The sequence below is a fragment of the Brassica rapa genome, chromosome A05, assembly GCF_000309985.2.
Source record: "Brassica rapa cultivar Chiifu-401-42 chromosome A05, CAAS_Brap_v3.01, whole genome shotgun sequence".
Classification (NCBI taxonomy): domain Eukaryota; kingdom Viridiplantae; phylum Streptophyta; class Magnoliopsida; order Brassicales; family Brassicaceae; genus Brassica; species Brassica rapa.
In genome coordinates this window covers 15,979,468-16,000,034 of record NC_024799.2, presented here as the reverse complement: position 1 = coordinate 16,000,034, position 20,567 = coordinate 15,979,468, and the positions used below count along the sequence as shown (strand labels likewise).

General features: G+C 33.4%; 1 protein-coding gene across 1 annotated transcript; it reads left to right on the top strand.

Moving 5' to 3' along the window:
* The first annotated feature begins 1,474 nt into the window (after positions 1 to 1,474).
* LOC103868845 (NAC domain-containing protein 16) lies at positions 1,475 to 4,425 on the top strand. Its single transcript, XM_033292184.1, has 5 exons — positions 1,475 to 1,903; positions 2,271 to 2,548; positions 2,682 to 2,987; positions 3,061 to 3,667; positions 3,809 to 4,425. Exons 1-5 carry the CDS (start codon positions 1,729 to 1,731, stop codon positions 4,177 to 4,179), a joined length of 1,737 nt encoding a protein of 578 aa, XP_033148075.1. The 5' UTR covers positions 1,475 to 1,728; the 3' UTR covers positions 4,180 to 4,425.
* The last annotated feature ends 16,142 nt before the right edge of the window (positions 4,426 to 20,567 follow it).

Here is a 20,567-nt window from a genome sequence, read left to right as displayed (position 1 = left end):
GAGGCCAGCTGCCCCAATGGCACCAGTGATGCATCCTAATATGCGAGTAAGCGATCTTATTAATCAGGAATCGAAGGATTGGGATGTGGGATTATTGGAGAACTATGTTCATCCTGATGATATACCACTCATAAGGAGTTTGGCCATCAGCTCAACTCATCGTCGAGACACTTTCTGCTGGAACTTCACAAGGAATGGTCAGTACATGGTCAAGTCTGGATACTGGGTGGCTCAGAATTTATTGAATAAAACAGAGGAAAGGGAAGTTTTGGACTCAAGTATTATAAAGCTCCAAGCGTTTGCGTAGAAATTGAAGGCTCCTACGAAAATATGTCATCTTATATGGCAGTTGTTAACTGGTCATGTGGCAGTAACAAGGAACCTGGTAAGACGCAATAAGAGATGTGACAACTATTGCCCAAGATGTGGAGAAGTAGAGGAGACTGTCACACATGCAATTTTTGAATGCCCACCAGCTCTTCAAGTTTGGTCTTTAGCTTCGACTCCGACAAGCCCGAACATTTTTCCGGTATCAAGCATCTACACAAATATGGACTATCTATTTTGGAGAAAAAATAGCATTATTGAGCCTGATCGTGATAGGGACCCTTATCCCTGGATAATATGGTACATTTGGAAGGCTAGGAATGAAAAACTCTTCAGGGGAATAGATAGAGATCCTTTGGAGTTAGTCCGACATGCGGAGAGCGAATGCCAAGCCTGGTTCGATGCTAATGATGTGGTACAACCAGTGGCACAAGCTAATACAAATGAGGAGTCCCAAGTCATAAGCTTGGGAAATATGTGCTTGTTAGATGGATTTTGGACATCTTTTGCTAACTTTAGTGGATGCGGATGGGCGTAGATAGATAGTTCTGGGAATGCTCAGCTTATGGGGACAAGGAATTTCCCTCGGCGCGAATCAGCCTTGCATTCGGAAGTAGAGGCACTGCAATAGGCGATGGAGAATATGATGCAACATTCGACCTGCCAGAGCTTTGGGACAGACTGTAAGGAACTGATAGCAATTGTGAAGGACCCTCAGGCGTGGCCAAGCTTTGCGACGGAATTGGAGAGGATAGAGACGCTACAGATATGCTTTCCGGATTTTAAAATCACTCACGTTCCACGGGCACGCAATCAGACTGCTGATTTTTTAGCTAAGACTGCTAGATCCTTCCATAGGGAGTTATGTTTTATTGGTTGTTCTATTCCGGTTTGGTTACCCAGACCACCTCAAGTTTGAGTAATAGAATAGCCTTTCGATCAAAAAATAAAAAAAGTCTAGTACTAGTAGTAGTGGAATATTTTTGTTTCTGGATAAAGTCAAGAGTGCATAAAAAAGTGGATAGTCAGAGATTGAAAGTCAGAGCTGTGGGCCCGAAGTCGTATTCGAAGCCCAGCAGCACGTAGGTTCTTGGAAACTTCGTATTCTCTAAAAAGCTGACCAAAAACCCTAGAATATTAGTAATTGTTATCGTATCTTTGACCGAACCAAACAAAATATTTCCCTTCGCCGATCAAAAACCCAAGAAGCTTAGTTCTCGCCTCTTGTTTCTTAAGATCATGCCCTGTGTTATGTAGGTTTGATTCGCTCTCTCCACTTTAATCGTGAGAGGAGAAGAGAAGAAGGAGATCACGTTTGTTCTGTTCTGTATTAGGGTTTGCTTCTCGTTGACCCGTATCGATTCTTTTTGTTTGGTCTGAAAGACAGATTCATTGTCGGAGATGGCGAATTCGTGTTTGAAAGAAGGTAGATTCAGCGCACCAGGTTTCCGGTTTCACCCGACGGATGAGGAGCTGGTGGTGTATTATCTGAAGAGGAAGATCTGTGGGAGAAAGCTTAGAATCAACGCAATCGGTGTCGTTGATGTCTACAAAGTGGATCCTACCGAGTTGCCTGGTAATTTTCATATCCTTTTACTTTACTTGATTCTCACGCTACGTTTTAGATCTCCTGGTTCTCTGTTTGCTTTCTTAGGGTTTGCTTTGTGATCGTTACCCAATAGCTATTTAGTTTTAGGATTTTGTAGTTTCCATGTTAATCAGTTTGCTCGTTGACTTGTTTGAAAAATCAACGATCGTATCACAATTCGTATGTACAAGCTTTGATCTTACTTATGTTCAAACGATTTCGTTTCGTATGGTTTATGTTGAATTTATTTATTATCCACAAAGTTTAGGTTTTTTTTTTTCTTTCAAAACTATGCACACATGTATCTTTGTTGAAATTAGTTTTCTAACAGAACTGAACAATCTGTGTGAGGCAGGTCTGTCGGTATTGAAGTCTGGAGATCGGCAGTGGTTCTACTTCACGCCAAGGAACAGGAAGTATCCAAACGCAGCTAGGTCGAGTAGAGGCACTGCAACTGGTTATTGGAAGGCTACAGGGAAGGATAGAATCATAGTGTACAACTCAAGATCGGTAGGACTCAAAAAGACTCTTGTTTTCTATAGAGGTCGTGCACCTAATGGTGAGCGTACTGACTGGGTGATGCACGAGTACACAATGGATGAAGAAGAACTCGGCAGATGTAAGAACGCCAAGGTAAATTTTTTTTGTTTAGGTAAATTAATTATTAATAACTATAAGGGAAATTCTCTCAAATAACTCTTTTTAATCAAACATTATATGTTGGTCTCCTTCGTTTGTATTAACTATTATGCCTTTTGGATTTCAGGAGTATTATGCTCTTTATAAGCTGTACAAGAAAAGTGGGGCTGGTCCCAAGAACGGTGAAGAGTATGGTGCTCCGTTCCAAGAAGAAGAATGGGTCGATGATGATGATGATAGAGAAGAGGCAGATAATGTTGCTGTGCTGGATGACCATGTGGTCCGTTACGAGAATAACCCTCGTGTGGATGATGGTGTTTTTTGCAATCCTGTCAATGTTCGGTCAGATGATTTCAACAAGCTTCTCAACGAGATCCCATATGCACCTGGGCTTGCTCCAAGACAAATGAACGAGCTTTCTGGTGTTATGCAGGTCAGTTTCTTCTCTCTTTTAATATGTTCGTTTTGTAGTGCTTCCCTCACTAAATAGATACTTGTACTTGCAGGTTAATAACGAAGAAGAGATACAGAGCACGTTGCTGAATAATTCTTCTGGTGAGTTTCTTGCCCCCTCGGAAGTCGGAATGTTCTTGCCAAATTACCAGCCAAACAGCATGCACTCGAGCTATCAGTCCCATGCAGCAAACTCATTTGATGCTACTGAGGTCAAGTCAGCTTTCAATGCATCTGGTATGGCACCTTTCCTGTTTGAGAAGGAGGATTACATTGAAATAGATGATCTTCTTACCCCTGAAAAAGGAGCTGCTTCAGTTGAGAAGCCTGCACAGTTCTTGAACCCCGGTGAATATGAACACTTTAATGACTATGACCAATTGTTCCATGACGTCTCCATGTCTTTCGATTTAGAACCTGTGTTTCAGGGAACTTCCACAGATCTGACTTCTCTGAGTAATTTTGCTGACAACGGAAGGCAGCACTTCCTTTATCAACAACAGTTTCAGAACCAGACCCTTGAGAGTCAGGCCAACAGCTTCATGGATCCTAACCCAAATGTCAATCAATTTATTGACGATATGTGGTTTAAAGATGCTCAGGCTGATCTCTATGATCAAACACAATCTTCTTCTCTAGCATTTGCTTCACCTTCATCAGGTACTTAAATGCTTTTTCCTGCATTAGTCTTTCACCTGAACCAAGACATGTATTTATATATCAAACCCTCTTGTATAAATCTTTATTTGTAATAACCCTTAAACCATTCCTCTGATACTTGGTGAATACCAATTTGTTTAGGTGTGATGCCTGAATCCAAGAACCCTGTTATGAGTGTTAATGCCCAAGAGCAGGAATGCCAAAATGGTGGTGAAACAAGTAGTCAGTTCTCATCAGCTATGTGGGCCTTGCTGGACTCAATACCTTCAACACCAGCCTCTGCCTGTGAGGGTCCACTTAATAGGACCTTTGTGCGTATGTCTAGCTTGAGCCGCATCAGGTTCAGTGCGACGTCAGTGACTACTAGCAAAGTTACCGCAGCAAAGAAGGGTATCGGAAACAGAGGTTTTCTTCTCTTATCAGTTGTGGGTGCTTTGTGTGCCATCTTCTGGGTGTTCATCATAGCTACAGTTGGAGTCCAGGGGAGACATCGTGACCTAAACTTAAGTTAGAAGAAAACATGATGCACATTTAGTGTGGTCATGGAGTTGACGTATGATGAGTCTTTGATTGTGTATAGAGTTTGAAAGAGTTGCGAAAAGTAATTCTTAACTAAAGGGTTTCTCTACTTCCTTATTTATGCTGAATCACAAATTAATCATAATATTTCCTATAGCTTTAAAGCCAACAATAGAGTATGATGTTACTATGTAGCGTAGCTTCATTAGATGCATAATAAGAAGGGCTTATTGGCGTCATTGCCATTTTTCAGAGACAAATTAGGTAACTGATTTTGACATAATTCAGTGTTTGTCTTTTTACCCACTTTTTAGCTGGTTATGTCCTTTTAACTTACAAGTTACCAGTTACAATAGTTAAAATAGGTGACGTGGTGCTTGTGTCAAATATAAACACGCACATACATATACGCAGGGAGAAGCCAGCTGTAATTATCACGTATGATAGTGACATTACGAAGGAAAATGAAGTAATACTAAGTGTACGCGTATTACAAATTATGGAAACGTAACGGAGAAACTAATTCCTTAACATTGCTACTCATAATGACGAAATAGAATAGGTGAACCAAATAACATGGAAACTAAACCCTTACCTAAATATAAACTCTAAATTCAAATATAAACTTTAACCCAAATAAAATAGAACGAAATAAATAACATAGTATATATTGGTGAAATTATAAAATGTCTATGATTGCATGAAAGAATTTAATGATGACCCCAAGTCCCCAACCATATACCCTCTCACCTTCAAAATACTAAACCTTAAATTATAATCAGTAAACCCTAAACTCTAAACCCTAAACCCTAATATAAACCATAAATCCAAATATAAACATGAATTCCAAATAGAATGGAACAAAATAAATAACATAATCTGTATTGGTGAAATTATAAAATGTTTATGATTGCGTAAAAGAAGTTAATGATGATCCCAACCATACCTTTTTGCCTTCTAAATACTAAACGTTAAACTCTAATCACTAAACCCTCACCCAAATATAAACCTTAAACCCAAATAGAATGGAACAAAATAAATGACATAGCACATGTTAGAGAAATTATGAAATGTCTATAATTGCATGAAAAAAATTAATGCTGACCCAAACCATACTCCCTCACCTACTAAATACTAAACCCTAAACTCTAGTCACTAAACCCTAACCCAAATATAAACCTTAATTCAATGTCAACCCCAATCTTTTATAAACTAAACCCAAATTTCAAAATACCAGTAAGATGCATTTCCAATTCTACATGAGAATATAGAATAGAAATGTGACAAACGATATAACACAATACATATTGTTCAAATGTTGAAGTGTCTATAATTGTAGGGAAGGAAGTAATGCTTACACCAAATTCAGATTAATTGTAGCGAAGGAAATGAAGATTGACGACATTAAAGAAAATAGGTGGAAGAGACGACATCATATGAATATCATTCTCATTCTCATTCAATATCACATTGTATTTTGTTTTATTTGATGTCATAATAAATTTTATTCCATTTAAGTTCAATATATTATTTATCTATGCAAAATCATATACACACTAATATAAAATATATATATACACTGATACAAAACTCATATCAAGAGAACATGAAATAACAACGAACAAGATTGAACCCTCTAATGCATTCTTGATCACCTCAATCCAACGGAGGTTGAAATAGTTGTTAATCTGTCTTTCCAGTGGGTTCAAAACCTGTCTCAAACAATCTTCTTGGAAGGCCTAAATCGTCCATGCCAAACCTAAAGAACAAAGTAAGAGGGAAACATGGTTATGACATAGTAATTCGTTCTATTTTATATAGAAAATAACCTTTTATATTACAAACAATATTGTTGATGAAAAATGGTAGCGCATACGTTACAAATAATTAGTTTCCATCTCAAGTAGAATAAGTTGTCAATAGATTCCATCTCAAATAGAATAGTTTGAACATATAGTTTTTCTGTTCCATCTCAAATAAAATTGGCGTAAGAGATCTCACGCAGGCAAGTTGTATTACAGATGTTATTCCATATAACAAATTATATTACTATACTATTTACTATGTATTTCCCCTAATGATCTCTAATGTATCGGGAACTTGAGACCTTAAAACAAATTGGAAAGTGAAAGAGATTAATTATGTATCGGGAACGATGGGATTTACGCGGATGATGGTACAGACTTAACAATTATAACACCCTAATTCTGAGAAGAGCCCCAACTTGAAAGAAAATAAGCACAGAGGAGGAGACGGTGAAAATCTACGAAAAAGAAGGAGAACTTACAGGAGGTTGAGGGATCTGAGAAAAAATCGAGTTGGTGAAGTTGAGTTGAAAGGGTGTGTTACTAACCTCTGCTGAAACCGTAACGCAGAACCCTGACGCCGAACACGATTGAAAAGGGAGGAGGCAGGAGATGGAAAAGCTGTTGAGTCGTTGGAGGAAAGCGGTGCTGGAAACTGTTCGACTGCAACAAAATTACCAGAGAAATGAAAAAGGGAAGATGTGAACAAGGGTAAGACACGAATGACTTTCGTGCTGTGAATAATTAAGATATTTAATTAATTTTCGTAGCAGGTTGTGCCGGTTGAGTTTTAGGGATATTACAGTATTATTATATATATGTAACAGTGTGTATAGAATCGTTAGGGTAAATAGCTAGAAGATGAATTACGGTTTTTTTTTTGTGGTTATAGGCTCTAATTTTCCTAATAAGAAGACAAGTCATTTTTGCATTCGTAATAAAAGCACTTGGCTGAGGATGGAAAACATGCATGCTACGTCACTTTTTATGTTAGAATTTCAAAACAGCCTACAGAGATTTGATCGCCATGATTAAAAGATCACAAACATAGCCAAACTTCTCTTGGAGTTGAAAGAAATTGTAGAACTACAAAAGAGATTTTCATCTGGCCAAAATGAAATTGCTGAATATTTTAGTAAAAAGCTAAAACCGTTAGATCTCTCCATACGAAACTTTATTTTGTTGATTGTTTTATTTTGATTTGTTTTTCCAAACTACCTCTGTTTAAATAATGGAATGATTTTTTTTGGTATAAAAAAACAATTTTGCTCCTGCTCCAGCTGCTGGTTTTTTTGGCACTGAAACTTATAAGAAACTAGGTAAGGTACCCCTGCGATATCGCGTGAAAACTCATTTTTATAAAAAAATATATCATATTATAATTTATATATTATATAAAAAAATATTTAAAAAAAAATTCTCATTTCAAAACGTAGAACAAATGTGTGTATATTTATTTATAGATAATATTAAAAATGTATATTCTATAGTTTTAAATTACAACTAAAATACAAATACATCAATACTACTAAAATTATACATTTTTTATTATTTTAGGTAAATTACTCTAAAATTTTAAATTATATCAATTTATAATAAATAAATAAAATCTCTTATTAAACATAAAAATCTTGTTAAATAAAAAAATGTATCGTTTACATTAGACGGTTGTGTCGTCAACGAAAAAGTACGAACGACTCATAACCTAAGAGGTATAAATACGTCGTAAACTAAGAGATACAAACATGATGTGATTCAAGAGGTATGAACTTGTTCCAAGGGGTGGACGAATGTGCCTTGACCGAAGGTATAAATGTGTCATGACCAAAAAAGTGTACATGCGTGAACGAAAGGGTGTAAACTGAAATTGGGATCCATAAGACAAAAAAAGTTTCCGGATGGGTAAAACATACAAAATCTAAGAAATATTAAGAAAATAATATATTCTAATTTGGATAGACTTCTTATGTTGCCGAGAAAAAGTCGTACTCTTATATCACCAGCACCATGGTTGACCATAAGACAAAAAAATTTCCGGATGGGTAAAAACATGCAAAATCTAAGAAATATTAAGAAAATGATATATTCTAATTCGAATAGACTTTTTATGTTGTCGAGAAAAGGTCATTCTTATATCACCAGCACCATGGTTGACTTTAACATTCTCTCAGTGATGTCTTATTCACACTTTTTATTCACATTCCATTCTTATCTCTTCGGTCATGATTCATTGGCACTCCTATGGATACGACTCGTTTGCACTCTTTCATTCACAGTCCATTCACGTTCTTTTAGTTACGATCCGTTGACACTCATTCGGTTACAATCCGTTTACTCCTTTTGGTCACGACACGTTTGCACTTTTTTGTTACAGCCCATTTGCAATCTTTCAGTCACGACCATTTGTATCCTTTGGTCACGACCCGTTTGCAATTTTTTGGTCACGATCTATTCGCAACCTTTCGGTCACGACCATTTGCAATCTTTCAAACACGACCATTTTCACCCTTTCGATCATAAGTCATTTGCACGTTTTCGGTCATAACTTATTTGCACGCTTTCGGTCATAACCCACTTGTACCCTTTTTGTCATGGCCAAGATCCATTCGCATCCTTTCGGTCAGGATTAATTTCACATCCTTTCGGTCAAGAACCGTTCGCACCCTTTTGTTTATGACAGTTCACAGCCTTTCGGTCACGATCCTTTTGTACATTTTCGGTCATAATACATTCACACCCTTTCAGTCACAAGACTTTCGCACCCCTTGGATCATGATACGTTTGTACCTCTTGGATCATAGCATGTTCATACCTCTTAGATTATGACGCTTTCATATCTCTTAAATTACAACACATTTATGCCTCTCTGTTGATGACACTATATAAATATTTGTAATTTTTAATCAGTGTTAATATGAAAAGTAAACTTATATGAATTTTTTTTTGTATTTATTAGTATTGAGATGAAAATTTATGTCTTTTTTGTTTTTACTTTACTCATATCTATATATTAATACTTCATAAATATTTGTAGTTGTTTTTAAATAGACTTTTTATGTTGGCCAGAAAAGATCATACTCTTATATCACCAATACTATGGTTGACCTTTAGCATTCTCTCGGTGATGTTTCGTTCGCACATTTTCAGTAACGATCCATTCTTACCTCTTTGGTCATGATCCATTGACAGTGACACACCTTTGGTTACCACTCGCTCGCACCCTTTCAGTCAAGACCCTTTCACACTCTTTCGGTAACAAATCGTTCACACCCTTTCGGTTATGATCCGTTCACACCCTTTTTTGGTCATAACCCGTTTACACTTTTTCGGTCACAACCCATTCACAACCTTTCGATCGAAAACCATTTTCACCCTTTGGTCACGGCATGTTTGCAATTTTTCGGTCACGATCCATTCGCAACCTTTCAGTCACGATCCATTCGCAACCTTTCGGTCACGATCATTTGCATCCTTTCAGTCATAACCCATTTGCACCCTTTTGGTCACTGTCAAGATCCGTTCCCACCCTTTCAGTCAAGATTAATTTCACATCCTTTCGGTCAAGATCCATTCGCACTTTTCGTTTATGATTATTGGCAGCCTTTCGGTCACGACCATTTTGTATATTTTCGGTCAAAATACATTCACATCCTTTCAGTCACAAAACGTTCATACGCCTTGGATCATGATATGTTTGTACCTCTTGGATCATAACACGTTCATACCTCTTAGATTTTGATGCGTTCATATCTCTTAAATCACAACACATTTGTACCTCTTTGTTGATGACACCACGTAAATATTTATCATTGTTAATATGAAAATTGTGTCTCTTAATTTTTTTTGTGAAAAGTTATTTTTATTAGTATTTAAATAAAAATTTATGTCTTTTTGTTTTTACTTTATTCATATATATGAATAGTCACATCTTTCAGTTTAAAAGTGGTTATTTTAGGATGATACTTATATGAATCGTCACAACTTTTCAATTTAAATAGTCACATATTTTCATTTAAATTTAATTGTTTTTAAATGATAGAAATATGAATAGTCACAACTTTTCATTTAAATAATTACATATTGTAAAATTAAATTCTAACTAATACAAATAACGAAAAGACACAACTTTAACAAGAAATAACATTCCTATAAAAATACAAAACTTTTCAACATTTTTTGGGGTTTTCATGTAAAACATTTAAGAGATGCAACTTTTATGTATATAACTTAAGAGATTCAAATTTTCATATTAATCAACACACTGATTTTTAGAAATAAAACAGTTGCAAATATATATGAAATATTAATAAATAAATATGAGCAAAATAAAAACGAAAAGACATAATTTTCATCTCAATACTAATAATACAACTTTTCATATAAAAAATTAAGAGATGCAACTTTAATATATATGAATAGTCATATTTGTTTCTAGTTTAAAGATGGTTATTTTGAAATGATACTTATTTACATAGTCACAACTTTTCAATTTAAATAGTCACATCTTTTCAATTTAAATGTAGTTATTTTGAAATGATTTATATATGAATAGGCACAATTTTTCATTTAAATAATTACATCTTTTTAATTTAAATACTAACTAACTAGGTGTTCTGCCCGCATGTGCGGGCATAGTGTTTTTATAGATATTTATCTGTTTATAATTATTAAATCAAAACCAACATAATAAATTATTAATTATGCTTTTAAAAAGATAAAACATTAAACTTTTTTATTTTATAGTAAAAAATATTATTTCAGATAAAAAACACAACATATTTAAGAATTATTTTATGTTTTAAAAATATATTTTATTTTTGTGAATTTTATTATATTATCAAATATAACATATAAATAAAATATTATTAATATATATTCATTAGGTTTTATCAATATATATATGCCTATTGTTGTGTTAAATATTAAAAACATTCACATATATTTTAGAAAATATATTAATTTGATTAGCATTTAGTTATAAATTGTTTATATCTAACTATAAATTTTAAAATAAAATATTATTTTCAGATAACAACAGAATATATATAAGAATTATCTTATGTTTTAAAACATGTTTTTATTTTTGAAAATTTTATTATATTTATTTATAGTCAATTATCTAATATAAATATATAAATATAATAGTATTAATAGAAATTCGTTTTTAATTATTTATATTTTAGATAATTATTATTATTAATTTTAAGCACTTATTTAATCAGATATATTTTAAATTCGTTTTTATTTTCGACTAATTTATATCATTTATTCATTAAGGGTATAAACAATTTTTTTATTAATTTTAATCAATTTTTAATCAGATTGATTTGAAATTTGTTTTTATCTTTTGACTAATTTGTATAATTTTTCATTAAGGGTATAAACGATATTAACCGCTCTAACTTTTAATGTGAGAGCTCCGTTGCAAAAATTTACTTTGCAAATCATAGTATATTTATAGTTAATTATCTAATATAAATATATAAATATAATAGTATTAATAGAAATTCGTTTTTAATTATTTATATTTTAGATCATTCTTATTATTATTAACTTTAATCACTTATTTAATCAGATATATTTTAAATTCATTTTTAGTTTCGACTAATTTATATCATTTATTCATTAAGGATAAACGATTAATTATTAATTTTAATCAGTTTTTTTAATCAGATTGATTTGTAATTCGTTTTTATCTTTTTACTAATTTGTATAATTATTCATTAAAGTATAAACGATATTAACCGCTCTAAATTTTAACGTGAGAGCTCCGTTGCAAAAATTTACTTTGAAAATAATAGTATAGATACACAACTCTTGAAACAAATAATGAAAGGACATATCTTAATATATAATGAAACATTGTTTGGGTTTGCTATTATTAATTGTTTTTTTTTCTTCACCATTTTATTTGATTAGTGAAAATAATGCATTTGAGAAGGCATGGACATTGGACTATTTATAGATTTTCAAAAATTTGTTTGAAAAGTCACATCTTTTGAATTAAAATGTTGTGTCTTTTTATAATAATACTTATATGGAGAGTCACAACTTTTCAATATAAATAGTCACATTCTTTCAATATAAATAGTTATTTTTAAATAAAAAGCCACAACTTTTAATTGCTGAAAAAACACAACCTTTTGAATTAATTGTGATTGCTATTATTAGTAGACTAGGGTAGGTACGCCTTACATACAGGATATACTTTAATTGTTATCTATGTTTTATTTTTTTTTGTATGATTTTATGGTTTGTATTTAGATTTTCATTTGCAAGAGATGTGTATAATAATGATTTTTGTTTTTTAAAAAAATTTAAGTGATGATGGATATTATATTCATTTTACTTAAAGTTTGACGTTCGTTTATTTTTCTAACTTGTTTTTTTTTATTTGTTGTCAAATATATTTTATGACATTATACTATCTTAGTTATTATTTTTATATTTGTTATGTCTTTATAATGAAAACACATTTTAATATCATCTTCGCATATGTCTAACTAAAAAAATTTATTTTTTATTTTTTATTTTTTTATTAGTCTTGTTAGAGATTATAAGTTTATACTAGCATGACATGATTTTCATGATTGAAATGGTATACATTTTCTTAAATGTTTGCTCAACTTTTTATATATAGTAAGTAGATTTGACTTTTTATTGTTGTGGTAAATATTGTTTTCCTTAATTTTGTCTTTGTGTCATAAACAATTATCTGGACTGATTCAGCTTACTTTTTGACTTTACACATTCACATTCAAAGAGGTTTGCATCCAGTTGTTAGTTATTTTAAAATGTTAGATTTGTTTGTTTTATAAAAGAAAATAAGAAAACATAAAATTCTCATAAGGCCCTAAGAAAAAGGTATGACATATTACAAATAAAAATGTATGAAAATATTGATTTTTTTAGTTTCATTAAACTTACGCAAACAAAAATAAAAAAATGAAAAAATCTAATCGGTTCATTTTTTGGTCACTTACCAGTTGCCATTGTTTCTTGTTGTAGTCAACTTCAATTCTTGATAAAAAAAAACCATTACACATCATATCTAATTCCAAATAAATCAAATGTTTGTAATGAGCAACCGATATAATTGTCCAATTTTTTACTTTTTATATATTAAAACAGAAGTCACAACCTTGATTCATGTGTATTTTTTTTAAAAAATGGACCTATTCCTAGAAAATCACGTTACATTTAATCTCTAATCTTATAATTTAAATTTTGGGCATACCAGAAATGTTTATTGGGCTATCAATCATTTGATTTAAACAATAGATGATCCATTGGATTTATAGATAGTATAAATTAAATAGATATAATTTAATGTTGTAATACTATACCTCAATATGTTAATTATTTAATTATTTGTCGATGTTAACTTTTAAAATTATAAAGACTTTTTTAAATAACAAAAATCATATTATCTAACAATGATTAATTTTTACTACCTTAAACCAATGAAAACTAATTTTGAACTATAATGTTTATTTTTAAAATTAAATAAAAACTAAATGTTTAATTATTTACTCGATAATATAAATCTATGAAGGGAAAAGTTTCATTTTTTAAATACTTTCTAAATTTGTCAAATGTTAGAATATTTTTGAATATGACAATAAAATAATATTTTAGTAATCTTTATATACATAGTTACAATTTGAATAATGAAATAATAATCCAAAAATATATATATAGAAGAAGATACAAATACATGTGAAACTTTGAAACAATCTATTCAATGAAAAAATATACCGTAAACTTATTATGTTTTAAAAATTGATAGATACATATATATTATAATATATATCAATTTATAATTGAAAATGTTTATATAAAAATAAATAAAAACAGAAATCCGCACGGTTGTACGGATCGATATCTAGTTCTTGTTAAAACCTGGCTCAACCACCCATTACCAACCCAATTGTTTTACTACATTCTTCACTGCAATGACAAAGGCCCATATCTGGCCTACTGATTTAGTCTAGTCAACTCTTACAATCTCCTCATTATACCAAGACAAAAGACTTTGTTTATATCTACTAAAGAAAAGCTTTAAAGCCTATTGGTTAAGGTTTAAAGGTTTCTACACCCAGGTCTGGGGTTCGAATCCCAGACTATTAAATTTATTGCAGATTACAGGAAATCCAGGTTTCAAGTCCCGGAGAAAGCGGTTTATTAAACAATTATGCAGATTACAGAGGAAAAGGCTTGCATGGGATCTTCAACATGGTGCAAGTAAATCTGGCCAGGCGTGGATCTTCATAGGACGGCTCAGGTGATGCAGTTAGGCGTAGGTCTTCATAAGGCAGGTAGTATTGTCGAATCGTCTATGTAATCTTTCCTATATCATAATTGTAAGATCGTAATAAATCAGCGTTAAAAAAAAAAAAAGCTTCGCTTGGTCTCTTCTTCAGATCTATACGTTAACGTTCCACCACGGCAAGACGTTTATCTCCGGAATGATTATGTCCCATGTCTCATCCTCTGGCTGTTCCCTTCACTAATTGAAACCCACCTCACCCTTGAATCCCGATGCTCATATCTCTTTGCTTTGTTGTCGTTTATACTTCATATGCCTCGAGAATGAATCACATCAAGCTTCTGGCCAGAATCCATGGTTATACGGTGATTCACAAATGGAGACCTGAGAATTCCACGGTTATATCTCTGGTGAATATTTTCCGCAATAATGAAAATGGTGGACTTCTCTGCATCTCCACTGGCTTTCTGATTCTTCTCTACTGCTATTCTCGATTCGAGCACCACTTCATTTCTATCGTCTGCAGCAAATGGGAATTATGGTAAAAAAAAAACAATTTAATGGATGAAGGCATGAAGCAATGGGATTTGTTATTGTCTGCATATCTATTTATAGGATCAGAAAATCTGAATAGCATATGAGGTGAAGAATCAAAATTAATTAGACGTAGTGGGCTCTTGGAATAAAGGCCATAACTGAGAAAAGTAATTACATGGTGTGAAGTTGAAAGGAAGCGTTTCCATGGGGTTTGCATAGGAGGTGTGAAATCAACGGTGTGAGAGATAGAGAGAAGACGTCACTGGGCCGTGTAGATACTAGATAGATTGCTAACATATGTTTACGGACCAAAAAAGAAAAAAACAATGAAACGGGCGTATCACTTGACACGTGTCAGCTCCTTGACGCATGTGGAATCTGACTTGGCGCAACAAGAGGGAAGGAAACCCTTCTTTATATATATAGATTTATATATTTATATTATATGTCATTTTTAAATCTTTTTATTTTGTTAGTTTTTATATTAATTTCTATCTTATTTTGAAAATACTATTTTTTGAAAGTTAACATTTTCAAAGACATAATTTTGTTTTCTGTTTAGTTAATAATTATTTCTGGTTTTCAATAAAAAAATAAATGTTTTATATGATATTATACAATATTAATTAATTATAACTAACTAATATTTAAAAATAATTAATGTAGTAAATCTAATTAGAGGAGCTATATACTTGTTAATTAAAAAAAGTCTATGAGAGTAACTAAACGATAATTAGATTAAAAACCATAATTCTTTTGTTTTTAATGTTTGAACATATGGCTATAATACAATGTCAACAAAAAGAACGTTTCAAATCTCCACATTCCAAACAATGTATGCCAAACTTTTTAATGATTATATAATATGCTGCATGCGTCAAAGAAACTTTATAAACATGATATAAATTTATACTCAAACGATATTTATAATGGTTTTGAAAATACTGTTTTACAGAAATATAGAAAATTATGTAACCCTAAAACTAAAAGACAACATTAATCACAGTAAAAACTACTTCATCCCTTCATAAAAGATCCATGTTATAGTTTTTTCACACTTATTAAGAAAGCTAAAATTGTATTTTTCAATACATTGTTTTTCTTAATTAACTATTCTCAATAACTTTTAACCAATGAGATTTTATTAAACACAATAGTATTTTTTGAAAAGTATAATTTTTAATTAATTAATGTATTAAAAATGTAAAAAATGTATTTTTTTGAAACAAATGTTTTTTCTAAAATATGGATTTTTTAGGAACGGAAGAAGTATTACATATAGGAACTATTTTTTATTTCATCAGGAAGTCTTAGAAATTTCTATGCTGATTTCCGGATTTAGTACTTTAGTGGGTTTGACTTACATGTTTGAAGTCAAAACCTTTCGATGATGTGTCTTTTTGGCCACCCACCAAAAGCTTTCTCAGCTGCGAGTTTATCGCAGCTTCTATATCTTATTTACTTTGTTTTAACTCTTTCTATAGCTTTCACATGCTTTTTCAAAACCCCACTTCTTGAACTGTGATTCGTGGAGAAGTCAGTAACATTCCTAAGTCCTCTCGGTGATAAGGGAGATTCAGGAGGCTTTCGATACCAAAACTCTGAATCGTCCTCGCTTTCACCGTTTAATGATGATAACATTGATATTTCAGCAATCGCAAGTGTTTCCTCTGCTCTTGCAGCTTCTTCCATTTGCTGATAGCAACCAATCTCATCTCCGCAGTTATCATATAGTTCTTGTTCTGCTGGTTTAGACCAATTTCATCGGTTTCAACAACCATCTTCACATGTTACCTTGTTTCATCTGGCACATGTGGTGTTTCCCTAACTCTGCTTAGCTCCTCAGCTAGAGACACTGCTCCTCCAACCCATACGTAAGGTTGGCTCTTGTCTTGTCAAGAAAATATTTCTCTTCTTTCATTTTCTATTCGGAGACTCAACAGAGGACTGGATCTTCACAAGATCATCCATGGTTTTACTAAGGCTGATATAGGCTTGCTTCAGTTCCATTAAGATCCGATCGGGAGATGACATGGGATTGTGATTGTAATGCTCATTTTCATCTAATTGATGTCTAAAATGTGATGTTCAACTGATCTCAAGTATTCCTGATGAAGTTGTCGCTTTAACTCTTCAACGATCCTCTTAGTCGATCCAAGTGCTTCTAGAACATCCATAGTTTCCAGCCCTTTCTATCAGATCCATCTCTAAATCTGCTGCATGCTCTTCCTTCCATTCTCTTTATTTCAAATCTACCACATCATTCCAAACAATTTTTTAAATACAGTATAAAACTAATATCTCAGCTCCTAATCCAACTACGTAAAAACACTAATCCCAAACATTTGCACATAAAATATTCAAAGATCAAACAAAACCAACATCCTTGATAAACAATGATCATCACAAGATCACCCAATACAAACACATGCAAGGATCGACACTTAGTGATGATCTCAAAGACAAAACTAACATTCTAGACGATCTTGATACCTTCCACTATATGTTTCTATGAACTAGAGAACGTTAATATATGACAATTTAATAACTCAATTCCACTCAATAAATGCTACTCAATTGCACAGAAATCATGAAAATTCTACTCGACTCCACTTTAAAAAACAGTGGACAGTCACCATCAAAGCATCAACTTTAAGTATACAATGCATATCGTATCAATGTGGTTTGTATTGAGCGGTAAGGACATTAAAAATGAGCTATAAGAAGAAAACATATGGTGTTTTATACATAGGACATTAAAAATGAGCTATAAGAAGAAAACATATGGTGTTTTATACATCTTGTATATATGTTTTTCATTGGTTTTCAAGTCTTTATCGAGTCTTCGTAGTCCTTTTCGAATCATTACAGGTATGGAGTTGCATTGGATGGGAGATGGACCAGCTGGAACAAAAGAGGCTGAAAACAGTACAATTTGGTGATTTTCACGCAGAACAGTCTTGATGACTGTTCCGGATAGCGGAGCAACCTGAGTGACTGTTCCGAGTGTCTGTTCCAGCGGCAGAGATTTTTAAGGAAACTACAACTTATTTCGGGATTTGCCATAATCTCTCTATTTTCTCTCCCAGCCGCCTGTGGCTTTGATATATCATATTTTTCTCTTTTTTTTTTTACATTCTACGCTGTTTTTGAGACAAGGAATCAGACTTGAGCTTTTAGAGATTTGTGATTTGATACTTTGTAAAGGGAGAAGGCTCCATCTCTCTCACCAGAGAGAAGAACCCCCTGAACCCTTATTCTATTTTATCTACACATGTTTTATTCAGTCTCTGTCTCTGTGTTTTCTTGCTTCATGGCTGAGTAGTCAGCTTGCTTAGTCTAGGGTGTTAGATCCGTGAGCTTGACATAAATAAGTTATAAATCGATTGTCTTCATTCACTGTTGTTCTTAAGGCTTGCATCAAGTTAACCACTTAGTGCCTGATTCTTGGTTTAATCTATTCATCAAAAGTGTTATAGGTTGCTAGACATAACTTGATTGAGCATTGCATCCCTAATCAGTGAAAGTAGATATTAGGGTGTTTTGTGAACATATCGGACTTGATCTCTATTGCTTGTTGTCGCATCTTGATCCAAACGACAGTTTAGGTATCAAGATCGATCAGCATAGGGAGCAGTACCACGACAGTGGACTGTTCTATTTGAGTGATCCGAGTTCTAGACTTGCTCTTAATTGAACTTGAATAATTGTTTGGCTCACACTTGCTTAACACCCGATCGAACCACTCTAGGCTAGCATTTTTAATCATCTGAAAACCTTAATTCAATCTCTTACTTTATTGTTATGAAATCAACTTTAAAACCCCCATATTGTTTTAGCTTGATATTGATCCCATAAAGATAAAGTGTAATAGTTGGTCTCTGTGGATTCGATCCTAAAGTGCTACATCGACATACCATTCGATTGTGGTAGTGTGCACATTATGTTAATTGGTGTGCGTATACACGTAATATCAATTTATACGCACACCAATTAACCTAATGTGCACACTACTACAATCGAATGGTATGTCGATGTAGCACTTTAGGATCGAATCCACAGACACCAACTATTACACTTTATCTTTATGGGATCAATATCAAGCTAAAACAATATGGGGGGGGGGGGGGGGTTAAAGTTGATTTCATAACAATAAAGTAAGAGATTGATTTAAGGTTTTCAGATGATTGAAAATGCTAGCCTAGGGTGGTTCGATCAGGTGTTAAGCAAGTGTATATGCTAGCCTAGGGTGGTTCGATCAGGTGTTAAGCAAGTGTATATGTGAGCCAAACAATTATTCAAGTTCAATTAAGAGCAAGTCTAGAACAAGGATCACTCAAATAGAACAGTCCACTGTCGTGGTACTGCTCCCTATGCTGATCGATCTTGATACCTAAATTCTCGTTTGGATCAAGATGCGACAGCAAGCAATAGAGATCAAGTACGATATGTTCACAAAACACCCTAATATCTACTTTCGCTGATTAGGGATGCAATGCTCATTCAAGTTATGTCTAGCAACCTATAACTCTTTTGATGAATAGATTAAACCTAGAACCAGGCACTAAGTGGTTAACTTGATGCAAGCCTTAAGAACAACAGTGAATGAAGACAATTGATTTATAACTTATTTATGTCAAGCTCACGGATCTAACACCCTAACACCCTAGACTAAGCAAGCTGACTACTCAGCCATGAAGCAAGAAAACACAGAGACAGCGACTGAATAAAACATGTGTAGATAAAATAGAATAAGGGTTCAGGGGGTTCTTCTCTCTGGTGAGAGAGATGGAGCCTTCTCCCTTTACAAAGTATCAAATCACAAATCTCTAAAAACTCAAGTCTGGTTCCTTGTCTCAAAAACAGCGTAGAATGTAAAAAGAAAGAGAAAAATATGATATATCAAAGCCAAAGGCGGCTGAGAGAGAAAATAGAGAGATTAGGGCAAATCCCAAAATAGGTTGTAGTTTCCTTAAAAATATCTGCCGCTGGAACATGCACTCGGAACAGTCAATCAGGTTGCTCCGCTATCCGGAACAGTCATCAAGACTGTTATGCGTGAAAGTCACCAAATTCCACTGTTTTCTGCCTCTTTTGTTCCAGCTGGTCCATCTCCCATCCAATACAACTCCAGACCTGTAATGACTCGAAAAGGACTAGGAAGACTCGATAAAGACTTGAAAACCAATTGAAAAGCATATATACAAGATGTATAAAACACCATATATCAATTCCCCCAGACTTAGATCCTTGTTTGTCCTCAAACAATGTCAAGTATCAAGAACATGGAGAAAGGTTTGAAAGTGTGGGAACTCTCCTATTCTCAGCAACCATAATTTAACCACGAATCTCTGAACCATACAAGTAGTAAAACTAGGACAACACACCCATACCGGAACCCCACTGACTGTTGTTCAAAAATCGGCTCCATACTCTACATCTCAAGCCTGAAAAAGCAACACTATCGAGACAGAACTCCCTATATTCATTTAAGAGTAGCGTGAGCTTCTCATTACATGCACTATTCAGGGTAGACGGTCAAGGTGTGGAACAAACTATTTAATGGTGGAGTTAAGAGTGTTTAGGGATACCATTTCACTGTAGAGGATGCATGATATCACACAAAATGGCAAGAGAGGATAGATCCATTGATGTCCACAACCTCTACTCGTTTTTGCTATATCTGGTGCGACTGTTGTGATGACGAAACAGGCGACTGATTGTTCTGCTTTCCACTTTCCTCTACATACTCTCCAATACTTGGTACCAA

Bases quoted from the DNA above. Each gene is read 5' to 3' on its own strand.
- LOC103868845 (XM_033292184.1), top strand. From the start codon at position 1,729: ATGGCGAATTCGTGTTTGAAAGAAGGTAGATTCAGCGCACCAGGTTTC. The intron at 2,549-2,681 runs GTAAATTTTTTT...TTTGGATTTCAG, and splicing joins GCAGATGTAAGAACGCCAAG to GAGTATTATGCTCTTTATAA. The intron at 2,988-3,060 runs GTCAGTTTCTTC...TTGTACTTGCAG, and splicing joins AGCTTTCTGGTGTTATGCAG to GTTAATAACGAAGAAGAGAT.